The 25,067-nt window shown below is 42.8% G+C and overlaps 1 protein-coding gene and 1 pseudogene across 1 annotated transcript in view; one reads left to right on the top strand and one right to left on the bottom strand.

Moving 5' to 3' along the window:
- The window catches only part of LOC143686628 (large ribosomal subunit protein uL11-like), a 114,602-nt pseudogene extending 103,054 nt beyond the window's left edge, over nt 1-11,548 (top strand).
- Nucleotides 10,605-25,067, bottom strand: part of C6H17orf67 (chromosome 6 C17orf67 homolog) — a 51,445-nt gene continuing 36,982 nt past the window's right edge. The window contains 2 exon segments of the mRNA XM_077163074.1: nt 10,605-11,026; nt 12,935-13,071. Of these exon segments, the coding sequence (XP_077019189.1) occupies nt 12,955-13,071 (117 nt within the window). The 3' untranslated portion in view covers nt 10,605-11,026; nt 12,935-12,954.

Here is a 25,067-nt window from a genome sequence, read left to right on the forward strand (position 1 = left end):
TAAGGTTGCTAAAACAGATAACTTTAAGATAGGGAGATTATCCTCGATGATCCAGATGGATCCAGTGTAAACACAAGTGTTCTTAAAAGTGCAAGAGGGAGGCAGGAGAGGAAGTCAGAGTGATATGATGTGAGAATATCTCAACCTGCAGTTGTCAACTTTCAAAATTGAGAAAGGGGCGCTGAGCCAAGGAAAGCAGAGGCCTCTGGAAGCTGGAAAAGGCAAGGAGATGGGTTCTCCCCCAGAACCTCCAGAAAGGAATGCAGCCTTGCACTCCTTTGATTCATTGGACTTCCAACTACCGCACTATAAGATAATAAATTTGTATAGTTTTTTTTTTACTTTTTTTTATTGTGAAATATGACATATATACAAAAAAGCAATACATTTCAAAATGCATTGCAACAGTTAGTTGTAAAACAGATTTCAGAGTTCAGGATGTGTTACAATTCCACAGTTTTAGGTTTTTACTTCTAGCTGCTCTAAGGTATTCGAGGCTTCAAGAAATATCAGTGTAATGATTCAGCACACATACTCTTGTTAAACCTGACCTTCTTTGTATAATTCCAGCATCACCTTTGATCTTTCTCCCACTCTTTAGGGGTATTTGAACTATGGCCATTCTAACTTTTTCATGTTGGAAGGAGCTTTCAATAATATGGAATAGGGGGATGGAACTAGTTGATGTTCTGGAGAGGCTGGCCCCTCTGGGTTTCAGGATTTATCTGGTCCAGGGACCCATCTGGAGGTTGTAGGTTTTGGAGAGTTATCTTAGTTTATTGAACCTTTATAGAATCTTATATAATGCCCTAGGTATTCTTTAGGATTGGCAAGAATGGTTTTGGTTGGGGTTTGGCAAGTTATGATAAATAGTGCTATCTAACTGAAGCATGCATAAGCATGACCTCCAGTGTAGCCCCTTGGCTGTATTTGAACTCTCTCAGCCACTGGTGCTTTATTTCTTACACTTCTTTCCCCCTTTTTGGTGAGGATGACATTGTTGATCCCATGGTGCCAGGGCTAGACTCACCCTTGGATGTCATATCCCACGTAGGGAGGAGGGCAATGATTTCACTTGCAGAGCTGGGCTTGGAGAGAGAAAGGCCACATCTGAGCAACAAAAGAAGTCCTCTGGAGGTGACTCTTAAGTATACCTATATAGGTAGGCTAAGCTTCTCTGCTACATACATAAGTTACACAAGAGCAAGCTTCAAGATCAACGTCTTGTCCTATTGATTTGGGTGCCCCAAATGTTTGGCACAGCATCCAGGGTTTCCCCGGAGATAAAGTTTAATAGTTCCATATTTTTTCTCCCATCCCTGAAGGGACTTTGTCAATACTTTTTGATTATCTGCTTATTATGCTCTTGGATGTATCCAGGCATTATATTAAACTATATAGGATTAAAGGCTCTTGTTCTTATTCTGGGCTCCCTGTGTTTGCATTGTTTAAATGCTCTATCCAGACAGGTTGAGTGTGCTACAGAAAACCTAGGTTCTGGACATAATAAACCTTTCTTCCTTTGGTCTCAAAGAGTTGGTGAAGTTCTAAAATACAGACAATGTCTTCTTTACCCCTATATTCTGAATTAAATTTGTGTTGTTTTAAACCACCCAACTTTTGGTACTTTGCCATGGCAGTGATGGGAAACTAACACATTACCTAAGCTCTAACACTTTTCTTCATCTGTCAATTGGGGATAATAATCATAACTACCACAGAGAGTGGATGCAATGACTAAATGCAGTAGTGAATGTAAAGAGCCTAGTAGCTGTAAAGCCCTTTTGGCTTTCATGTGGAGGAGGCCAGGGTGCAACTTCCTGCAGTTGCCCCACAACCAGGGTTCATCCATGCCAGCTGCCTCCCAGTTTCAACGCCAATGAGATGGAAGTCCTGTACCTGAGGGGCACTGGTGGGGAAGTCAGTGCCGCTTCTACCCTGCGCCGAAGATCGTTCCCCAGAGTCTGTCTCCAAAAAGGTTGATGGTGACATCACCAAGGCAACTGGTGACTGGAAGGGTCTAAGGATTATGGTGGAACTGACCATTCAGAACACACAGGCCCAGATTGCAGGGGTACCTTCTGCCTCTGCCCTGACCATCAAAGCCCTCAAGGAACCACCCGGATTCAGAAAGAAGCAGAAAATCATTAATTATGGTGGAAATAATCACTTTTTTAAATTTAATTTATTTTGTATTATCAAACCAAAACAACATACAAACATGAGCATTCTTAACATACAAACACTCTATGTATGGTGTACAATCAATGGATCACAATATCATCCCATAGTAGTTTATTCATCACCATGATTATTTTTTAGAACATTTGTATCACTCCAGAAAAAGAGATAAAAAGAAAAAAAAAAAGCTCACACATGCCGTACTCCTTACCCCTCCCTCCCATTGACCACTAGTATTGCTATCTACTCAATATATTTTAACCTTTGCTCCCCCTATTTTTTTGTATACCCCTTACCACTCCCTTTCATTGTTCACTAGTATTTCAATGTACTCAATTTATTTTAACCTTTGTTCCCCCATTATTTATTTATTTTTAAGTCATATTTTTTACTCATTTGTCCATACCATAGATAAATGGAGCATCAGACACAAGGTTTTCACAGTCACTTAGTCACATTGCAGAAGTTATATCATTATACAGTCATCTTCAAGTAACGTGGCTACTGGAACACAGCTCTGCAGTTTCAGGCACTTTCCTCCAGCCTCTCCATTATACCTTAACTAAAAAGGGAATATCTATAAACTGCATAAGAATAACCTCCGGGATGACCTCTCAACTCTGTTTGAAATCTCTCAGCTACTGACACTTTATTTTGTTTTCTCAACCCCTTGATGCTGAGTCCCAGGTCATTCTAGGATTTCTGTCCCACGTTGCCAGGGAGGTTTACACCCCTGGGAGCCATGTCCCATGTAGAGAAGGGGAGAGCGGTGAGTTTGCTTGCTGTGTTGGCTGAGAGAGAAATAGGTCGCATTTGAGCAACGAAAGAGGTTCTCTGGAGGTGACTCTTAGGCCTCATTTTAAATAGGCGTAGTCTATATTTGCAGGGATAAATCTCATATGAACAAACCCCAAGATTGAGGACCCAGCCTATTCATTTGGTTGTCCTCACTGCTTATGAGAATATCAGGAAGTCTTCAATTGGGGAAGTTGAATGTTCCCCCTTTCTCACCATTACCCCAAGGAGACTTTGCAAATACTTTTTTATTCACTGTTCAAATCACTCTGGGATTTATTGGGGCATCATTCTGGACAAACCTACAAATCCTCATGCCTTATTCACGGTTCAATATGATGTTCAATTAAATTGTCCATATAAATTATATTAGGAAATGCACTAGTCAAAATATAAATTTTGTACCAATTAAACATTTTTTGCTTTAGTCTCACACCTAAGTGAAAGTTTTAAAATATGAATTATCATCTATTTTCAACACCCTGCAATATTGACATTCCTTTGTTCTTCCTCATGCAAAAACACTTTTTAATTTGTACATTTAATCACTATCATTGTACACTCTAGGCATTCCTAGATTATACCATCTCAGTCTTCATTGTCTGTCTTTCTTTCTGAATTAATTTGTGCTCCCAGCACTCCTCCCTCTATCATTGTCACATTCAGCTTCATTCAGTGTTCTAACATTATAGTGCTGTAATTAGGTAGTATTGTGCTATCCATTTCTGAATTTTTACTATCAGTCCTATTACGCATTCTGTATCTCTTCAGCTCCAATTACCCAAAGTCTACCCTATTTCTATCTCTTGATGGTCTCTGTTCTTAACTGAAATTCTGCAAGTTCATTCATTAATGTTAGTTCATATCAGTGAGACCATACAGTATTTGTCCTTTTGTTTCTGGCTAATTTCACTCAGCATAATGTCCTCAAGGTCCATCCATGTTGTTACATGCTTCATGACTTTATTCTGTGTTACAGCTGCATAATATTCCATCATATGTATAGACCACAGCTTGTTTAGCCACTCTTCTGTTGATGGACATTTGGGCTGTTTCCATCTCTTGGCAATTGTAAATAATGCTGCTATAAATATTGGTGTGCAAATGTCCATTTGTGTCCTTGCCCTCCTGTCCTCTGAATAGATACCTAGCAATGTTATTGACAGATCATATGGCAATTCTATACTTAGCTTCCTGAGGAACTGCCAAGCTGCCTTTCACAGCAGTTGTACCATTTTACATTCCCATCAAGAGTGGATAAGTGTGCCTCTTTCTCCACATCCTCTCCAGCACTTGATAATGGCCATTCTGGTGAGTGTGAGATGATATCTCATTGTAGTTTTGATTTGCATTTCCCTAACAGCCAGGGAAGTTGAGCATCTTTTCATGTGCCTTTTAGCCATTTGTATTTCCTCTTCTGAGAAGTATCTGTTCATGTCTTTTGCCCATTTTGTAATTGGGTTGTCTGTCTTTTTGTTGTTGAGTTGAACAATCTCTTTATATATTCTGGATACTAGACCTTATCTGATATATCGTTTCCAAATATTGTCTCCCATTGTATAGCCTGTCTTTTTACTTTCTTGACAAAGTTCTGTGATGCACAAAAGTGTTTAATTTTGAGGAGTTCCCATTTCTTTCTTTCTTTCTTCAATGCTCATGCTTTGGGTGTAAGATCTAGGAAACTGCCTCCTATTATAAGATTTATAAGGTATTTCCCTACATTTTATTCTAAAAGTTTTATAGTCTTAGATCTAATGAATAGGTCTTTGATCCATTTTGAGTTAATTTTTGTATAGGGTGTGATATATGGATCCTCTTTCATTCTTTTGCATGTGGATATCCAGTTCTCCAGGCACCATTTATTGAAGAGACTGTTTGGTCCCATGTAAGTTGGCTTGACTGCCTTATCAAAGATCAATTGTCCATAGATGAGAGGGTCTATATAAGAACACTCTATTCGATTCCATTGGTCAGTATATCTATCTTTCTGCCAGTATCATGCTGTTTTGGCCACTGTATCTTTATAATGTGCCTTAAAGTCAGGTAGTGTGAGACCTCTGACATCATTTTTCTTTCTCAGGATATTTTTAGCTATTCGGGGCAATTGCCCTTGATAAATTTGGTTATTGGTTTTTCTATCTGAAAAATAAACTTTTGGGATTTTAATTGGTATTGCATTGAATCTATAAATCAATTAAGGTAGAATTGACATCTTAACTATATTTAGTCTTCCAATCCATGAACATGATATGCCCTTCCATTTATTTAGATCTTCTGTAATTTCTTTTAGCAATTTCTTGTAGTCTTCTTTGTATAGATGTTTTGTGTCTTTAGTTGAATTTATCTGTAATTTCTTTTAGCAATTTCTTGTAGTCTTCTTTGTATAGATATTTTGTGTCTTTAGTTGAATTTATTCCTAAATATTTTATTCTTTTGGTTGCAATTGTAAATGGAATTTTTTTCTTGATTTCCCCCTCAGATTGCTCATTACTAGTGTATAGAAACACTACAGATTTTTAGTGTTGACCTTGTAACCTGCCACTCTGCTGTACTCATTTATTAGCTCTAGCAGTTTTGATATGGATTTTTGGGGGGGTTCAACATATAGTATCATATCATCTGCAAACACTGAGAGTTTTACTTCTTCCTTTCCAATTTTGATGCCTTGTATTTCTTTTTCTTGTCTAATTGCTCTGGCTAGAACTTCCAACACAATATTGAATAACCGGGGTGACAGTGGACATCCTTGTCTTGTTCTTGATCTTAGGGGGGAAGTTTTCAGTTTTTCCCCATTGAAGATGATATTAGCTGTGGGGTTTTTCATATATTCCCTTTATCATGCTGAGGAACTTCCCCTCTATTCCTATCCTTTGAAGTGTTTTCAACAAGAAAGGATGTTGAATTTTGTCAAATGCCTTTTCTGCATCTTTTGGGATGATTATATGGTTTTTCTGCTTTGATTTGTTGATATAGTGTATTATATTAACTGATTTTCTTATATTGAACCATCCTTGCATACCTGGGATGAATCCTACTTGGTCATGATGTATAATTCTTTTAATGTGCTGCTGGATTCGATTTGCAAGAATTTTGTTGAGGATTCTTGCATCTATATTCATTAGAAAGATTGGTCTGCTGTTTTCTTGTCTTGCAGCATCTTTGTCTGGCTTTGGTATGAGGGTGATGTTGGTATCATAGAATAAGTTAGGTAGCCTTCCCTCCTCTTCAGTTTTTTTTAAGAGTTTGAGCAGGATTGTTACTAATTCTTTCTTGAATGTTTGGTAGAATTCACATGTGAAGTCATCTGGTCCTGGATTTTTCTTTTTTGGGAGCCTCTTAATGACTAATTCAATTTCTTTACTTGTGATTGATTTGCTGAGGTCGTCTATCTCTTCTCGAGTCAATGTTGGTTGCTCATGCCTTTTTAGGAAGTTGTCTGTTTCATCTCCGTTGTCTAGTTTATTAGCATAAAGTTGTTCATAGTATCTTCTTATCACCTCCTTTATTTCTGTGGGGTCAGTGGTTGACTCCTCTTCCATTTCTGATTTTACTTATTTGCATCCTCTCTCTTCTTCTTTTTGTCAACCTCACTAAGGATCCATCAGTCTTATTGATTTTCTCATAGAACCAGCTTCTGGTTTTGTTGATTTTCTCAACTGTTTTCATGTTCTCAATTTCATCTCTAATCTTCATTATTTATTTCCTTTTGCTTGCTTTGGGGTTAGTTTGCTGTTCTTTCTCTAGTTCTTCCAAGTTAACAGTTAATTCTTCGATTTTTGCTCTTTCTTCTTTTTTGATACAGCATTTAGGGCAATAAATTTCCCTCTTAACACTGCCTTTGCTGCATCCCATAAGTTTTGATATGTTGTGTTTTCATTTTCATTTGCCTCAAGATATTTACTGATTTCTCTTGTAGTTTCTTCCTTGGCCCACGGGTTATTTAAGAGTGTGTTGTTGAGCCTCCATATATTTGTGAATTTTCTGGCCCTCTGTCTATTATTGATTTCCAACTTCATTCCTTTATGATTTGAGAAAGTGTTTTGTGTGATTTCAATCTTTTTAAATTTATTGAGACTTGCTTTGTGACCCAGTATATGGTCTGTCCTTGAGAATGATCCACGAGCACTTGAGAAAAAAATGTATCCTGCTGTTGTGGGTGTAATGTTCTATAAATGTCTGATAAATCTAGTTTGTTCATTGTATTATTCAAATTCTCTGTTTCTTTTATCGATCCTCTGTCTAGATGTTCTGTCCATTGATGAGAGCAAGGAATTGAAGTCTCCAGCTATTATGGTAGATATGTCTATTTTTCTTTTCAGTGTTTTCCTCATGTATTTTGGAGTACTCTGGCTCGGTGCATAAATATCTAAAATTATTATGTCTTTTTTGTTGAATTGTTCCTTTTATTAATGCATAGTGTCCTTCTTTGCCCTTTTAATTGTTTTACATTTGAAGTCTAATTTGTTGGATATGAGTATAGCTACTCCTGCTCTTTTTTTATTGTTGTTCACATGAAATATCTTTTCCCAACTTTTCACTTTCAACCTATATTTATTATTGGGTCTAAAATGTGTCTCCTGTAGACAGCATGTAGATGAGTCCTGTTTTTTAATCCATTCTGCCAGTATGTGTGTTTTGACTGGGGAGTTTAATCCATTAACATTTAGTGTTATTACTGTAAGGGCAGTACTTTCTTCTACCATCTTGCCTTTTGGATTTTATATGTCATATCTAAATTTTTTCTTTTTACCTTTACTGATAGTGTTCATCTCTACACTCTTCTTCATGTCTCTCTCTCTTGTCTTTTCCTGTCTGTCTCTAGTGCTCCCTTTAGTATTTCTTGCAGAGCCAGTCTCTTGATCACAAATTCTCTCAGTGATTTTTTGTCTGAAAATGTTTTAATTTCCCCCCTAATTTTTCTTTCTTTCTTTTTTTTTTATTCTTTTTTTTTCTTCCCTCATTTTTGAAGGACAGTTTTGCTGGATATAGAATTCTTAGTTGGCAATTTTTCTCTTTTAGTATCTTAAGTGTATCATACCACTGTCTTCTCACCTCCATGGTTTCTGCTGAGAAATCTACACATTGTCTTATTGGGCTTCCCTTGTATGTGATGGATTGCTTTTCTCTTGCTGCTTTCAAAATTCTCTCTTTCTCTGTGACATCTGGCATTCTTATTAGTAAGTGTCTTGGATTACATCTATTTGGATCTATTCTGTTTGGGGTATGCTGCACTTCTTGGATCTGTAATTTTAAGTCTTTCATAAGAGTTGGGAAATTTTCAGTGATAATTTCCTCCATTAGGTTTTCTCCTTCTTTTCCCTTCTCTTCTCCTTCTGGGACACCCACAACACGTATATTCATGTGATTCATGTTGTCATTCAGTTCCCAGAGTCACTGCTCATGTTTGCCCATTCTTTTCCCTATAGTTTCTTTTGCTTGTCAGATTTCAGATGTCCCATCCTCCAGTTCACTAATCCTATCTTCTGCCTCTTAAAATCTAACATTGTAGGTTTCCATTGTTTTTTTCATCTCTTCTTCTGTGACTTTCATTCCTATAAGTTCTGTGATTTGTTTTTTCAGACTTTTGATTTCTTTTTTTCGTTCATTCCTTGTTTTCTTGTTTCTTGCCCTGCCTGTATGGTGCCCTTTTTTTTCCCTTAGGAGGGTCTACTTAGGTATTATAGTACCCCAGTCAGATTTTTCCAGACCAGACAGGCCTCCTCTCAGGAAGAAAGAGTCATCTGCATCAATTTTCCCTGAGGATGAGACCCAGCAGGTTGAAAGACTTTCCTATGACGCCTCTAGACTCTATGTTTTTCCTATCCTGCCCAGTATGTGTCTACCTGCAATTCCCACCAGCATAAAGTGATGCATTACCTTTAACTTCAGCACACTCTTCCTGCTGGGGCATGGTCAAGACAGAGGAGAGGTTTTAGGCTGGCTTTAAGTGCTTCAGTTTTCCAGACCCTGGAGTCTGAATTCCTCGAGGGAGGAGATTCCACCTGAGCTGGGTCCCTTCCCTCTCCTGGGGAAGGCACAGCCTCCAGGGAATTAACTCCTTTCACCAGACCAGCCTCTGTGCTTCTCAGACAAGCTTAATTCTGCCCTTGCCTGGGGCAGTTGGAGCCTGAGAAGCCTTGCAGTTGTATGTAAAGAGCAGTCAAGCCATAGAAACATAGCCACAAAAAAGAAAAGAAAAGAAAATTCCTTTCCAGAGCAGGACTCCCATTCCTCGGGTTTGCCAATCAAGAGCTTAAGTTGATATTTTGCTCTGTGTATCTCCAGGTCCTATGTGCCCCCTCCTTTCCTTCAGGGCCCAGACCTTTTCAAATATTTTGTGCTGTCCAATCCAAAAAAAACCTGTTGTTGTTGTTGTTTTCTTTTTCCATCAGCCCTGTCCCCTGTGTGCTGGCTCAAAAACCAGCAACCTCAGCTTTTACTCAATGTTCAGCTGAGTGGGGAGCCTACTTTTAGTAGTCAGAATTTGTGAATTAATTCCACAATTGGAGCTTGGTTGCGCTCAGCCCCTGCTGTTAGTAAAGTCTCTGTCCCTTCCCCTCTAGGAAGTAGCCTGTGGGGAAGTGGCGCCAGCCTCCATGCTTGGGGTTCTGGGCAGGCTCGTAGTCGGTCCAGCTGGTCCAGAATGGGGTACGCGGTGTGTCTGGTCACTGACGTGCCCCCGGCAGTTGTTCTCTACTGTTCCTGGCTATTTACTAGCTGTTCTGGAGGACGAACTAAATCCCACACCTTGCTAAACCACCATCTTGGACCCATTTCAGAAATAATCACTTTTGATGAGATTATCAACATTGTCCAACAAATGCAGCACTGATGTTTAGCCAGAGAATTCTCTGAAACCATTAAAGAGATTTAATGGGGACTGCCCATCTGTGGGGTGCAATGTGGATGGCTGCCCCCTCCTGACATTCCAGATGACATCAACTGTAGTGCAATAGAAAACCCAGTGAGATAAGAACAAAAAGGAAAATATTTCAATAAAGGATCATTTGACAATCAGGAAAAAGGAAAAAAAGTCTCATGCAGAGTTTGGCCCATTGTAAGCATAAAGTAAAGGTTGACCTCATTATTACTGACAGGTTCAGCAACTTTCTCCCTAGAGGAGCCCACCCTGGCCTCCCTAGGGACAGGCCCACCGCTCAAGACCAGGTGACATGGACATCCTCTCCACCCTGGTTGGAGGGTGCCAGATCCTCCTTTCCCTAGGGCCATGCCGCCCACCCTCTCTTCCCCTCTGTGATTCTGCTTTTGTTGGCCTCCAATAGTCCAGTCTCTGATTGTGGAAGTTGTGAGGCAGGGAGGAGTGTTGGGCCACAGCAGTCACAGTCCACTTTCCACGGGGCATGTTCTTGTTATGAAGTCATGACTCCATTTCCAGAGCTGGCCTAGAGCAAATAATTTCTCTCCAAGGATGGCTCATGTGCAGAAGTGCTGATTGTTCACATTTTCATTCATCCATTTATTTAAAGAACAGTAAGGTTTCTGATTCTGGATTCACAAAAATAAACCAGAGGGAGAGGAGAGGGGGCAGATCTCTGCTTCTCATCATGTAGGAAAAGGAAACAAGACACCACAGAGAACAGAGTTAATACCAATGTTTATTAGGGCCAAAAAAGAGAAAAAAATAGAAGATGACAAAAAAATACTCAGCAGCCCTAAGAGGTGTGCTTGGCTCCTCTCAACTAAGCTTCCCCAAAGTCCTCAGGCACCCAGTCCTCTCCCAATTCCTAAGCTAGCGGTTCTGCCCCCACTGGTCCCAGGTAAGATTCCGAGTCTACCCACCCTTACAAATTGGGAGCCAAGCCCTTTAAATGGTTTAAATTTAAACCATTTAAAGCTATTGGTTTAAATGATTTGCACAGCTTGGTAAAATGAAGCAGCATATATATTTGCTATCAATCCTCGAAACAGCCTTTGTATGCCCACACTTCATGCAGTCTGAAGAATCCATTTCTGCAGTTTAAAAGCAAATGAAAGAAGGCGCCTTGTTGTGTTTCGGCATCATTCAGGTCGTGGCCTATAAAAATGCTTTCTGGAAAAGAACAAGAAAATAATGTCAGGAGGAAGAGGCAGAGGATGATGATGATAATGAAGAAGGAGGAGGAAGAGAGAAGAAGCAAAGCTGCAGAAAGCTCAGAAGCAGAGGCGGTGGAAGCAGATGTCGGAGGAGAAGAAACAAGCCCAAACCACTTCCCACACAGTCCCCATGTGTGCGTCAAGGCAGCACTATTTTCCATGCATTTACTTTTTAAAATCCTCAGAACCACTGTGTGATTCTGAAAAAGAAAGCCCCCCAATTTACAGGTGAGGAAGCAAGAAGTCAGGCTTCCCTGTTCCAAGATTGTTCAGCCAGTGACTGGGGGACTCAGTGTCTGACTCCAAATTCCAAGACAACACCTCCCTCCAGCCACTGCTTCCTCATCTTTGTGTAAGTAGGAGCTGCCTGCAGTGTGGCCTCCCTTTGGAACCCTGTTTTTGTGTGGGATCCAAGCGACCTGACGCTCACGACCGGGAGGCAGGGGTCTCGGGGGCCCTTGGAGGGGTGCTGCCGTAGGGCTCACGCAACCCTGGAACCCCTCCTCTCGTCCAGCATGCACAGCGGGAACAAGTGCTCCCGCTTATGGAGCCCTTTACTGTACGCCAGGCACCGTGCTATGACGCCCCGTTCTACAGACGCAGAAACAGAGGCTCAGAGAGGACAGGCGACTTGCCCAAGGCCACACAGCTGGGAGATGGAGAGGCCAACCCAGTTCTGCCAGGCAGAACCCGGCCTCCAAGTGTTTTCTGGGAGAAGTGAAGGGAGAGCTTTCAGTGCTAGGGAATGAAGGTCCTGGATTCAGGGGGGCAGATGGCACAGGAGCTTGGGGGTCAGGGGCCATCCTGGGCACGCAGGGCTCCTGGGGCTGGCAGGATCAGAAAAGGGATGGAGGCCAAGCCCCGGCCTCTTGACAGCAGAACTTCCATCCCACTCATAGCAGCTGCTGCTCACTATTGGTGAAAGCACTGTTGGTTCTGTGGCCTGCCCAACAAGACAAGCCAGTGTAGTCCCCAGGAAGTGTGCAGGGCTGGAGCTGTGAGAGGCCGACATAGCAACCACTGCCTAGCACAGGTTAGGAGTTTAATCATGCTCAGGGGCGTTATGAGACCAAGTGAGAGAATTTATGTGAGGGAATTATGAGGAACAATACTCTAAGGGGAGTGTTCCTCTTTCAATTCATAGTAGCACAAACTAAACGATAACAATGATTTTAGATTTGTCTTACCCACAGGTGATAAAATATCTGATTATGTAGGGTCCTGCTAGGTCCATAAAATTCACAGCGAGTGACATTCACTGAAGGGGTGGTCTGCTTAGTCTAACAGGATTTGGAAAGAGGAAGGGAAGAGGTGGGGGACAGACAAGCAATCAGGAAAAGAGCAAACAGCTTTATCTACCAGCAAATGTGCAGAGGTGGAAAATGCTGCGTGTGCTAGAACGCTGAGCCCAACAGTTTGGGTAGACCAAAGAGGAAACCCAAAGAGGGGCAAACTGCGGCAGATTCCCGGCCTTGCGGGCCGTGGTAGGACAGTGGGGAACAAGCGTGAGACCCAGGAAAGAAGGGGCTGGTCCCAGGCACAGGGGTGATGATGCAATGGGCGTCACTGGCTGAGCCCACGGAGGCTGACCCCATCTGGAGAGAGAGTCAGGTCTCCCCAAACCACGCTCTCATAGGTTTGCATTCCAGAAAGATCTTTCTCGATGGCATGTCTGGTTATATCCCTCCCTATTTGAGATCGCTCAGGGCCTCAGTGGGGGTTCAGGCTGTCTCGCATGTCACCCAGGGCTTCTCTCAACCCAGCTTCTGCCTCTCTCTCCTGCTTCACTCTTGACGCTCTCCAGCCCACCTCCAGCTGACCAGCCTGTTCCCCTAGTACCATGCTCATCAGAGAAAAGACTTACCAGAGGCTGGCCCCAGACCCCTACACAGGGTGGACCAGGTTCCTGTCACAGTGGGGCTTGCAGTGAGGATTCAGCCAGTGCTCCAGGAACTGCTCCTCAGCACGGTGCTCCAGGCGGAGCAGGTGGTGCATGTATTCCTGCCAAGACAGACCCACACTGAAAGGAGGCTCTTATCCACACTGGTAGCCGCGCCGCAGACGTGCATGGCATGTCTGTGGTTCCTGAGACAGGGTGCAGCCGGGCCTTGAGAGGGAGGATGGGCGGGTCAACAGGGAGGAACAACCCCATACCCACGCCTCTCTGTGAGGAAGACCAGCCAGATGGACGCCGGGGTGAGTGAAATGAAGTCTGACAGTACCGAGTTATGAAGGGTTGTACCCGTGGGAACTCAGATGCGCTGCTGATGGGGTGTGACGTGGAGCAACCCCTTTGGAAACCAGTCGGTCTTAATTTGTAAAGCTGACCTCAGTTGCTTATGACCCACAAATTTCAAGCTTACTTTATACCCTAGAGCATGGTCCTCAGACTTGAGCATGCAGCAGAATCACTTGGAGGACTTCTTAAAACATAGAGTGCTGGGCCCCACGGCCGGTTTCTGATTCTGGGTCTGGGTTGGCGCTCTAGAATTTGCATTTCTTATAAGCTCCCAGGTGATGCTGAGGCTGCTGGTCACTTTGAGAACAAGGGAAACTTATCCCAGGAGACACGTTAAGAATGTTCGTAGCAGAAATATGTGTAATAGCAAAACTGGAAACATGCCAGGACAATGAATGGATAAATTATGGCACATTCATACAGTGGAATATTGTACAGTAATGAACAGTAATTAATTATAGCTACATGCAACAACATAGATGAGTCTTACGAATAGCATGTTAAGAAAAAAAAATAGAAGTGGGAAGAAAACGTCAAGAAAACAAAAGGGCAAAAATACATATGGCCCATTTCAGCAGCTCATATCCAAAATTCTTGGTAAAAAAAAAATCACACAACAAAGGAGAAGCTTTCCTTAGAGAAGAGAATAAATCTGGTAAGACCAGCATCAAAAGTGAGGTTAATCAGTCTGTATGTCTCACCTTGTTTCAAAAAGAATATTCTCCAGAGAGGGAAATAAGGGGATGTGTGTCAATGATTCAAAAATCTAACCTGTTTGTGTGTGTGTGTGTGTGTGTGTGTGTGTGTGTGTTTTACTCAGAAACTCAAGGCTCCCATTCAGTTCTAATATCCTAAGATAAGTAACTTCTAATAGTATTGTCAAAATTAAATTGAAATTAAATATTTAAAAAAATAGCATGTTAGGTGAAAAGAGCAAGTCCAGTAAATCTAAATTTATAGTGTGATACCATTTTTATAAAGTTCATGCAAAATGAAACATCATGTTATTGTTTGTGACAAAATCATTTTTCAAGACAAGGGATAACCGTAAGGTAGCTGGGGTGGCTGTACTAATATCAGGCAAGATAGACAGACATTAAAACAAAAAAGGTTAGTAGAGATAAAGAAAGACATTTTGTAAAAACAGTTTGATGGTTCCTCAACATGACCCAGAAACCTCAGTGTATACCCTGGAGAAATAAAAGCATATGTTCGTGCAAAAACTGGTACACAGATATTCATAGCAGTATTATTCATCATGGCCAAAAAGTGGAAAAGGGCAAATGTACATCAGTGGATGAAAAGATAACCAAAGGATAGCCAATGGAATATTATTTGGTCATAAATAGGAATGAAGTTCTGAGACATGTTGCAACATTAAAACATTATGCTGAGTGGCAGAAAAAAAAATGACTCTAAAGGATACACACTTTGTGTGATTCCCTTTACATGAAATGTAGCAGTCTCTGTATATTGATGTGTCCACCACAGAAAACAATTCCTTGTCCCGTCCCTTCCATCTCTGTGACCAGCTCTCCATCCACTCAGGAACCCAAGCTAGAACATGGACCGTCATCTCCTCCCTCAGCCTCAAACCCAGCTTACGACTGAGCAGCAAGGAATTATCTCTCCTGAATAGTTCTCAGATCCACTCCCTGCATCCTGCCACAGCCCTCAGCTCTTCATTGCTATCCATCAAAGCTGTTGCAGCCTCCTCATCCATCTGTCACTCTCCCCACCAGCCCCACCTTTCACCCCCACCTCCCAGCGCCTTCCAGGGCTCCACCCTGACAGAGTGCCCAATCCAAAATGCACACCCAGAGTGTCCCCGCTCTCCTTAGGACCTTTGTGGACACTGCCTGCCTGGAAGGGAATGAGGAGGAGTGAGGAGTACCTCTGCCCCTTGGGTTTTGTCTAAGGCTCTGGAAAACCTGACTGTAAGCCAGTGGCGGGGGCAGCTCTTCATAGGATCTACCACCCTCCTCCATGGGTCCATGGCTATCGCTGTCCATTGACAGCCTTTGTTAATCTTTGAATTTCCCTAGAACTGTAATTTCTCCCCCAGATGGTTCAACTGAAGGGACTATTCTCAGTAGGGTTAAGAGAACCAATAAAAAAAAACTCAGAAATGGACAGCACAATACTACCCAATTGTAATGCAATTATGTTAAAACACTGAATGAAGCTGCATGTGAGGTATAGGTTTTTTGTTTTTGTTTTTTTTTGTTTTTTTTTTCTTTCTATTATTGTTTTAATTCTTATTCTGTTGTCTTTTTATTTCTTTTTCTAAATCGATGCAAATGTACTAAGAAATGATGAATATGCAACTATGTGATGTTATTAAGAATTACTGATTGTACATGTAGATCGAAATGATTTCTAATTGTTTTGTTAATTCTTTTTTTAATTAATAAAAAAAAAAAAAAAAAAAAAAAAAAAAAGAGAACCAATAAAGAATATCGTAGCACCAGGAAGCCATGAGCACACCTAAACCTGTAGGGCCAAGGATAGGAAAATGTTGAAGGAGCCCCTGAGAGCTGGAGCTGTGGAGGAGAAGCCACTCTGGGGAGCGGGGAGGAAGCAGGGAACAAAGACTTGTCCTCTCTACTATTGCCGTCTGATCTCCTACTGAATCCAACCAGAAGCCAGCGAGCCAGCCGGAACTGGTGCCAGTCCCTAGGGGCCAGCCTCCCGGAGCACAGAGGATAGCAGAGCGGGTGAAGAGAGTTTGGGGACGGGTAGGTGGAGAACAACCAGCAGCTGCACCAGAGGGCAGAGTGTGAGGTGTGTGCTGTTGCCAGAAGAGGGAAGCAGGACAGTGAGAAGAACAGATGTCCACGCATGACTGTTGGGCTCCTAGCGCAGGCTAATGGGCCACTGAATACACTGACTCCACGAGGGCAGGAACACTGGTTTCCTTTGCATGAGGATTTTCTTGTCTTTTCTGCTCACTCCCAAGTGAGCTGCAGCCTGACCCTTTATCAACACGAGTGTCAGTGCCAGCCTATAGGGAAGCTCTTCAGTTGCCAGCAGGCCTTGGCCTTCAACAACGCCAATTCAGGGGGTGGGTTTTCTTTGTATTGCTTCTCATTGCATTTTATCATGCAAATATACAACAAACAGAAAAATGATAAATCAACAGGATGCTTTTTAATTAAAAGAATGAAGTGTTACTTCTCTTGTCTTAAATCAATTACCCAATATCTCTCTTCCTTTCTTCTCCTTCCCACCTTGTCTTTCCATCTCCCAGGGCAATCTCTGGCCCAGGGGCACTGCCCAGATGATGAGATGTGGCTCACCGTATCTCTACTCACAAAACAACATGGTTAGTTAAGACCGAAACTTCTACATTCTCCTCCCCGCCCTCCTCTTCCTCACCTCCACTCTCACTATCCAAACAGCCACTCAATGTCAAAGATGATTCTGAAAACTCTTGATCCCTCCCCTTCTCCCCACCCCCACTGCGTCTGCCCTGCCCAGCCACCAGCCCTCTCGCTGGATCCTGCCATCGCCTCCCAGCCTCTCCTCTTCCCTCCTTCCTCTCCACTCCACACCACAGCCAGAGTGGGCTTTAAAATATGAAAAAATGAAAATGGCTTTATTGGTTTTACTTGTACCACAACAGTGATACATACTACTTTTTTTGAAGTTGTATAAAAATAGAAAGCTATAAAGAAGAAAGTGAAAAATCCCCTTGAATTTTGTCTATCCCTTTATCGAGGCTCAAAATGATTCTCACACACACACAAAAAAAATCGCCACATTGCTTCCTCTCTTAAAATATTTATATGAGTCCTTTTGGGTTCAGGAGAAAGTTTCAGTTCTCTAATGTGCCCGTGGCCTGTCCTCATCTTATACCATCAACCCACTTAACCTTGCTCTCCATCTTTCCCTGAATGGGCCATGCTTGCCCTTTTCTCTGAGCCTTAGCACATGCTATTCCCTCTGCCTTGGAATGCCACCAAGTCTTTTCTTTTTCCTGTCTCACTCTTACCTGACTTTTCAGGCCTCAACGTAGATGCTACTTCCTCCAGGAAGTCTTCTCAGATTCCCTGTGTGTTCCCCTTCTCTGGGTCCCCAGAGTACCCTGCACTTCACCCCAGCATAGCACTGGTCTTACTGTTTGGCAGTGACCTCTCCCTGAGATTAGGGACTTTATTGCCTGTTTCATATATTTATGGTAGTGTCATGTTGATCAGCTCACCTATTGGCCTGTGAACTTGATGTTCCCTCTGAAAGAAAGGATATGGAGAGGGGAATGACTTTTGATTTGGAGGTTATTATGTTGTTAATGTTGTTCTGAATGAGTCTGGGTGCTGGGATTGTATGATGCACACCATTGCAAAGTATGCAAGAAACAGATCCACATAAACACGTATCAACCAAAAACTGTAGCTCATTAATCAGAGAAGTGGCATTTCATCTTGGGAGAAAGTAGAGACATTCAGTTAAATCTGGAACAAAACTGAATAATTTTGGCATGTCTAGATATCATAAAAATCCTGAGTCATGGAAGCCCTCCTATGGCATACTTTAAAAAAGTATCCAGTTCAGAATTTTGAGTTTCTAGAAAGTCTGTGTCTTATATTAAATAGGGTTATTTAAAAAGAAAAAATAGCATCAAAGGAATGAATTATGGAGTGTCCAATTTTCCTGATATATTTTTCTTTCCCCCAGGACCCTTGCAGTTTGAATTTGTTTTGGTTATCATTGTTGTTTTCATTCAATTCATCAAAATGCGCCTGGTGTCTAGTCTCGAGGCCACTGATGGGCTGGGCGTCTTCCGGCCAGCCAGGCCCATGAGAGAGCTCCTTGTAGGACCCAATAATGATCCCCCAGCTGTTTGCTGGACATGTTGTGAGTTTTGGACTGAATTTCTGCCCTGTCCAGAGAGTCTTTGGCCAGAAGAATAGTAATTGGGAGGAACAGGAAGGCAGAGCAGAGTCTTGGAAATAAGGAGCAAAGACTTCCCAGCAGATCATATTACTTTTCGGCTATTTCATGTCAGCAGCGCACTGAAGAAAACCCATGTTGCCTTCTTCTTGCCTGTTTGCTAAGTGGTAGGGTATGGAGGCCAAGAGGTCTGGGTCTGGGTCTAATTTAAATCCAAACCCTGCCAATATCACTTTACTTCTCCAGCCTCAGTTTGTCCATCTGCAAGATGGAAATTATACTAGCACTTACTTCATGGGGTTGCCAGAATTAAGTAAGATGTTACAAATGAAGTCCTGTACCAAAAAAAAAAAAAAAAAATTCTCCATTTGTCCTTCTGTGTCTGTTACCCTTGTCCACGCAGCTCTGTGCCCAGGAGGCTGACTTAGGTGAACAGCAGCCACAGGTTCCCTTGTCCTGTGGCCGCCAGCTGAGTTTGGCCAGTGGTAGGCACCAGCAGGAGATTGGGGGGCAGGAGGGAGAGGGGCCGAGGTGTTTTCTCCCCTGGATGCTCCCTGAGGACTCACAGTAGGGTGGCTGCATCCCTCTCCATGGCTCCAAGACGGCTGTCCTTTCTTGTTCCAATTCCAGGAGCCACACCCACCCCTTTCCCCTTACATCTGGGAGGTGTTGGCCCTAAGTACTTTATCGTTTCTTTCCCTTAATGCTGCCCATCCCTTTGTAAAAAGTCTCTTTATCAAACTCTCCTTCAGTTACCCAGTTTCCTGCAGGGACCCTGATACTGGAGATGCTCAGCACACCATTACTGGCACTTAGTAAGAATTCAGCAGATATTAGCTATTCATTTTTTGTTTGGTTGGTTCATTGGTTTTTTGCATGGGCAGGCACCGGGAATCGAACCTGGGTCCCTGGCATGGTCGGTGAGAACTCTGCCTGCTGAGCCATCATGGCCCACCCAACTATTCATTTTTTCAAAACCATTAGATAAGAAAGATCTGAGCAAGCCTTGAGGTCGTGGAGTTGCGTGTCTGTCCCAGGGCCTGGTACAGAGGAACCTTGCAATGACTGCTCGTTGCCTGAAAGACTAGAGTGGCGGGCCTCAGAGTGTGGTCTCCGTTCCTTTCAGGGCTCTGCGAGGTGGACAAAACCATTTCAGGACACTAGGACATTATTTGCCTTTGCACTGTGTTGATGATGGCACAGCTGGTGCATCGGTGGGTTAAACTGCCGATGCCTTAGCAGGAATCAGGCAGTGCTAACCAACTGCGTTATGTGTTCGCTGCACTCTTCACCACTGCATGTGCACAGCAAAAAAAAAAAATGTAATTAAAAAATTTTAAATGCCAGTTTCGCCAAAGAATCCTCCTGCTAAAGCCAAGATCAGTAACACAATGGGAAGACTGCAGGTCATGTAACAAAACGCAATGGTTTTCCCGAGGAAGAACACCTGTGCAAGCAATTGTTTGTGTCAAGGATTGATGTAGCTGCGTTTTTTTTAATGTGGGTATTTGGCAGGCATCTTTCTGAAAATGAACAAAGTGAGCCTTTTACTTCCAGGAAAACAACTGACGTATTTGCTGCTAAATGATAAAATTGGAGCTGTCAAGGGGAAATTAGAATTCTGGAAAACTTGCATCTGTTAACTTTGGCCTGAGAGCGGACTGATACTTAAAGACTTTTCTGGTGAGAATGGTAATGATATTAATGAATGTCAGCACTGGTTTTCAGCATTTATACGCTTTCATAATCATATGCTTATTTACATCCTTACTCGTCCAATGCCTTTCCCTCTCAGCCAAACACTCCAGTGGTTCTCAATGCTAGTGACCGAGGTATCCCGAGCGCATGGCTCAGAGCTTGTGGGGTATAGTGTGACCTCAGTAGAACTCACCAGAGAAATGTAAAAACAAGTGCATGAATTAATGAAATGGCTGTGCTTTCTCTGTAATCTTAATATATTCTCCTTGGAAGATTCTGTGACATCTGAGTCAGTCTGCTCTCTGCCATGGCTCATGCCAAATGGACATGAAAAGCATCAAAGAGCAATATATATTTCACACCCCTGAGCAGCAACTGAAATCACTGGTGAAGAGAAACAACCAAAACAGACACACACGGAGAGAACTCAGCACTGGTTTCCATGACATTTCACTATTTATTTAAAATGTTAGGAAAATGAATATGCCACAAAGGCCGAAAAGCGATCATTACTCAAAGATGAAAAGCCGAACTTCAAATCTGCTGGAAACCGCAAATTCAACAATTGCGTTGGCGGAGTTAGAAACTATCCAGCATTAATGATAATCTCAAATGTTCCTGGACCAAGAAAGAAGGGGTAGATGGAAAATAAGACTTAATTGCTTTATATTACTTTCTTCAAGGAGTGAAAAAAGGAAAGCAAAATAAAAACCAGTATCTGTGTTTCATGTCAAATGCCAAATGAAGTGATCTAAATGATTAATTTCCCAATAATTGGAGCAAAAATTGGAAGTACTCCTTTATTTTGCACTGGAAGGTGTGATAATGAAATTAAATAGCCACCAGAACCTGAACTAAGCTGAAAATCATAGCGTGAACAGTTCATCTATCCAGGCAGGAACTTTTTTCCAAGAAAGCAAAATCCTTTCTGTGGCATTTGCATGGAATTAAAGATCCATCAACATCTGGAAGAATTATTTTGCTCATTAGTTGTGTTAGTTAGATTCAGTTGTCAACTTGGCCAGGTGAGCATACCTAGTCTTCTTGCTGCGGACATAAGCCAGTGTACGTGAACCTCATCTGTTGCTAATTACATCTGCAGTGGGCTAGGAGGCGTGTCTGCTGCAATGAGTGACATTTGACTTAATTGGTTGGTGCTTAAATGAGAGATCAAAACATAGCACAGCCTAAGCAGCTCGGCATTCCTCATCTCAGCACTTGCAGCTCAGCCCAGGCCTTTGGAGATGCAGAAAGAAGTCACCCCGGGGAAAGTTGTTGGAACCCAGGGGCCTGGAGAGAAGACCAGCAGAGACCATCTTGTGCCTTCCACGTAAGAAAGAACCTCAGTGGAAAGTTAGCTGCCTTTCCTCTGAAGAACCAACAAAATAAATCCCTTTTTATTAAAAGCCAATCCGTCTCTGGTGTGTTGCATTCCAGCAGCTAGCAAACTAGAACATTAGTAAAAGCAAGTTAATCATATAGGCAAAAAGTGGTTCAGAACTTAACTGCTCTGGGACACTAAAAGCTCAGCCTTAAAGGAAGGCAGTTGGATGCTGTATGCTGCTTACATCTCAGTCACTCCAAATTGGGCTTTCAGGTCACAGGGAACAAAAAATAATGGAGCTAACACACACACATTTGTCAAGGGACTAAGCATGAAAGCATATTTTACAAAGACTGCATACAATAAAGCAAATATGATTTATACTTGCCCAATAAGACCATTCCTTAAGGAAGCATAGACCAGATGAAAAGCTTCCTAGGAAGACCTGTTCCCAGGGTACACAGAGCTTACGGGTGCAATCACAGAAAATGTAATTTAGCCTTAGTTGTCATCTGTATTAGTTAGGGTTCTCTAGAGAAACAGAACCAACAGGGAACACTTGCAAATATAAAATTTATGAAAGTGTCTCACGTGACCGTAGGAATGCAGAGTCCAAAATCCACAGGGCAGGCTGCTAAGTCGATGACTCTGATGGATGGCCTGGATGAACTCCACAGGAGAGGCTCACCAGCCAAAGCAGGAATGCAACCTGTCTCCTCTGAGTCCTCCTTAAAAGGCTTCCCATGATTGGATTTAGCATCACTAATTGCAGAAGACACTCCCCTTTGGCTGATTACAAATGGAATCAGCTGTGGATGCAGCTGACGTGATCATGACCTAATCCTATGAAATGTCCTCATTGCAACAGACAGGACAGCGCTTGCCCAATCAGATGAACAGGTACCACAACTTGGCCAAGTTGACACCTGTCCCTAACCATGACAGTCCACCCCTTGTCAACTTGGCACATATATATATATATATATATATATATGATATATATATCACCTTAGACCATACTTAATTTCCAAATGAAAACAAATAAGCACACATTTTTTCTTTTACCTGACAATACTCAACTGTCCTGCATATAACTGGAAACACATTAAATCTCTCCAGAATAGCGTGCAAATCCTTGGGCAACATTCATTCTTAAACTTGATATCTTACAACTTAAATAGTATAACACAAACAAAACAGCATTACAGTCCTCATTTCTGTAACTGATCACGTGGTCGAAGTTCATATTTATCACTTCCTTCTTCCACTACCCATTCCATGTTCCCTTTCCCCTCAGCAAGCACTTCAGCTGGCCGTGGTTCTTTGCCTGGTGGGGTGACCCAAACCTTCATTCCTGAAGTCTCAGAGCCATTAGTGGTCCTGCCTGGATTGTGTTGTTGCAGTTTTCCATTGATTTTAATCACAGGGCATGGTAGTACTAATAGACGCCCCAGGGGATCTCCTATATTCCAAGAAAACTCTTCTTTACCTCCATTACGTAGTTGCAGTCCTACTTCATTCTGATAGTCAGGGTCAATTACCCCAGACAATAATGTAATCCCCTTCTGGGTATGTTGATCCAGAGGCATAAGTAGCCCAAAGTGGCCAGGTGGCAATCTTAACTTCCAGTTCAGTGGTATCACTGTTGTTTCTCCTGGAGAAAGCACACCCCGTTTTGGAACTAAAACCTGTAGACCAGCAGAACTCAGGGTAGCAGGGACAGGAAGCAAAAATTTTCCTAGTGGATCACTAGGAGTAATAGTGAGTGGCACCACACCCATTTCCACCCCTTGGTTCCTGGACCCATGGATCCTGGCTATGGGAGAAACAGCACCATACAGTGGACGCTGATTCAGAGCATACACAGCTTCCTGGAGAACTTTACCCCAGCCTTTCAAGTTTTTGCCACCTAGTTGGCACCATAATTGAGTTTTCAAAAGGCCATTCCACCGTTCTATCAATCCAGCTGCTTCTGGATGATGGGGAACATGGTAAGACCAGAGAATTCCATGAGCATGTGCCCATTCCCGCACTTCATTTGCTGTGAAGTGTGTTCCTTGATCCGAAGCAATGCTATGTGGAATACCATGACGATGGATAAGGCATTCTGTAAGCCCACGGATAGTAGTTTTGGCAGAAGCATTGCGTGCAGGGAAAGCAAACCCATATCCAGAGTATGTGTCTATTCCAGTTAGAACAAATCGCTGCCCCTTCCATGAAGGGAGTGGTCCAATGTAATCAACCTGCCACCATGTAGCTGGCTGGTCACCTCGGGGAATGGTGCCATATCGGGGGCTGAGTGTGGGTCTCTGCTGCTGGCAGATTGGGCACTCAGCAGTGGCTGTAGCCAGGTCAGCCTTGGTGAGTGGAAGTCCATGTTGCTGAGCCCATGCATAACCTCCATCCCTACCACCATGACCACTTTGTTCATGAGCCCATTGGGCAATAACAGGAGTTGCTGGGGAAAGAGGCTGACTGGTATCCATAGAACGGGTCATCTTATCCACTTGATTATTAAAATCTTCCTCTGCTGAAGTCACCCTCTGGTGTGCATTCACATGGGACACAAATATCTTCATGTTTTTAGCCCACTCAGAAAGGTCTATCCACATACTTCTTCCCCAGACCTCTTTGTCACCAATTTTCCAATTATGGTCTTTCCAAGTCCCTGACCATCCAGCCAAACCATTAGCAACAGCCCATGAGTCAGTATACAAACGCACCTCTGGCCAGTTTTCCTTCCAAGCAAAATGAACAACCAGGTGCACTGCTCGAAGTTCTGCCCACTGGGACGATTTCCCCTCACCACTGTCCTTCAAGGACACCCCAGAAAGGAGTTGGAGTGCTACAGCTGTCCACTTTCGGGTAGTACCTGCATATCGTGCTGAACCATTCCTCCTCAGTCAATTCTTCCTCAGTCATTCTTCCTCAGTCATTCTTCCTCAGTCAATTCACTGTAAGGAACACCCCAAGAGGCCATAGCTCTGGTCTGGGAAAGAGAAGGTAATGTGGCAGCAGGAGTGGAAACCATGAGCATTTGTGCCACTTCTTCATGTAACTTACTTGTGCCTTCAGGACCTGCTCTGGCTCTATCTCGTATATACCATTTCCACTTTACAATAGAGTGCTGCTGTGCACGCCCAACTTTATGGCTTGGTGGGTCAGACAACACCCAGCTCATGATAGGCAACTCAGGTCTCATGGTAACTTGGTGGCCCATGGTTAAGTGTTCAGTCTCTACTAAGGCCCAGTAGCAGGCCAAAAGCTGTTTCTCAAAAGGAGAGTAGTTATCTGCAGCAGATGGTAAGGCTTTGCTCCAAAATCCTAAGGGTCTGCGTTGTGATTCTCCTATAGGGGCCTGCCAAAGGCTCCAGACAGCATCTCTATTTGCCACTGACACTTCCAGCACCATTGGATCTGCTGGATCATATGGCCCAAGTGGCAGAGCAGCTTGCACAGCAGCCTGGACCTGTCGCAGAGCCTCCTCTTGTTCAGGTCCCCACTCAAAATTAGCAGCTTTTCTGGTCACTCGATAAATGGGCCGGAGTAGCACACCCAAATGAGGAATATGTTGTCGTCAAAATCCAAAAAGACCCACTAGGCGTTGTGCCTCTTTTTTGGTTGTGGGAGGGGCCAGATGCAGCAATTTATCCTTCACCTTAGAAGGGATATCTCGACATGCCTCACACCACTGGACACCTAGAAATTTCACTGAGGTGGAAGGCGCCTGTATTTTTGTTGGATTTATCTCCCATCCTCTGACACGCAAATGCCTTACCAGTAAATCTAGAGTAGTTGCTACTTCTTGCTCACTAGGTCCAATCAACATGATATCATCAATAT

Source organism: Tamandua tetradactyla, chromosome 6 (genome assembly GCF_023851605.1).
Source record: "Tamandua tetradactyla isolate mTamTet1 chromosome 6, mTamTet1.pri, whole genome shotgun sequence".
In the NCBI taxonomy this organism is placed as follows: domain Eukaryota; kingdom Metazoa; phylum Chordata; class Mammalia; order Pilosa; family Myrmecophagidae; genus Tamandua; species Tamandua tetradactyla.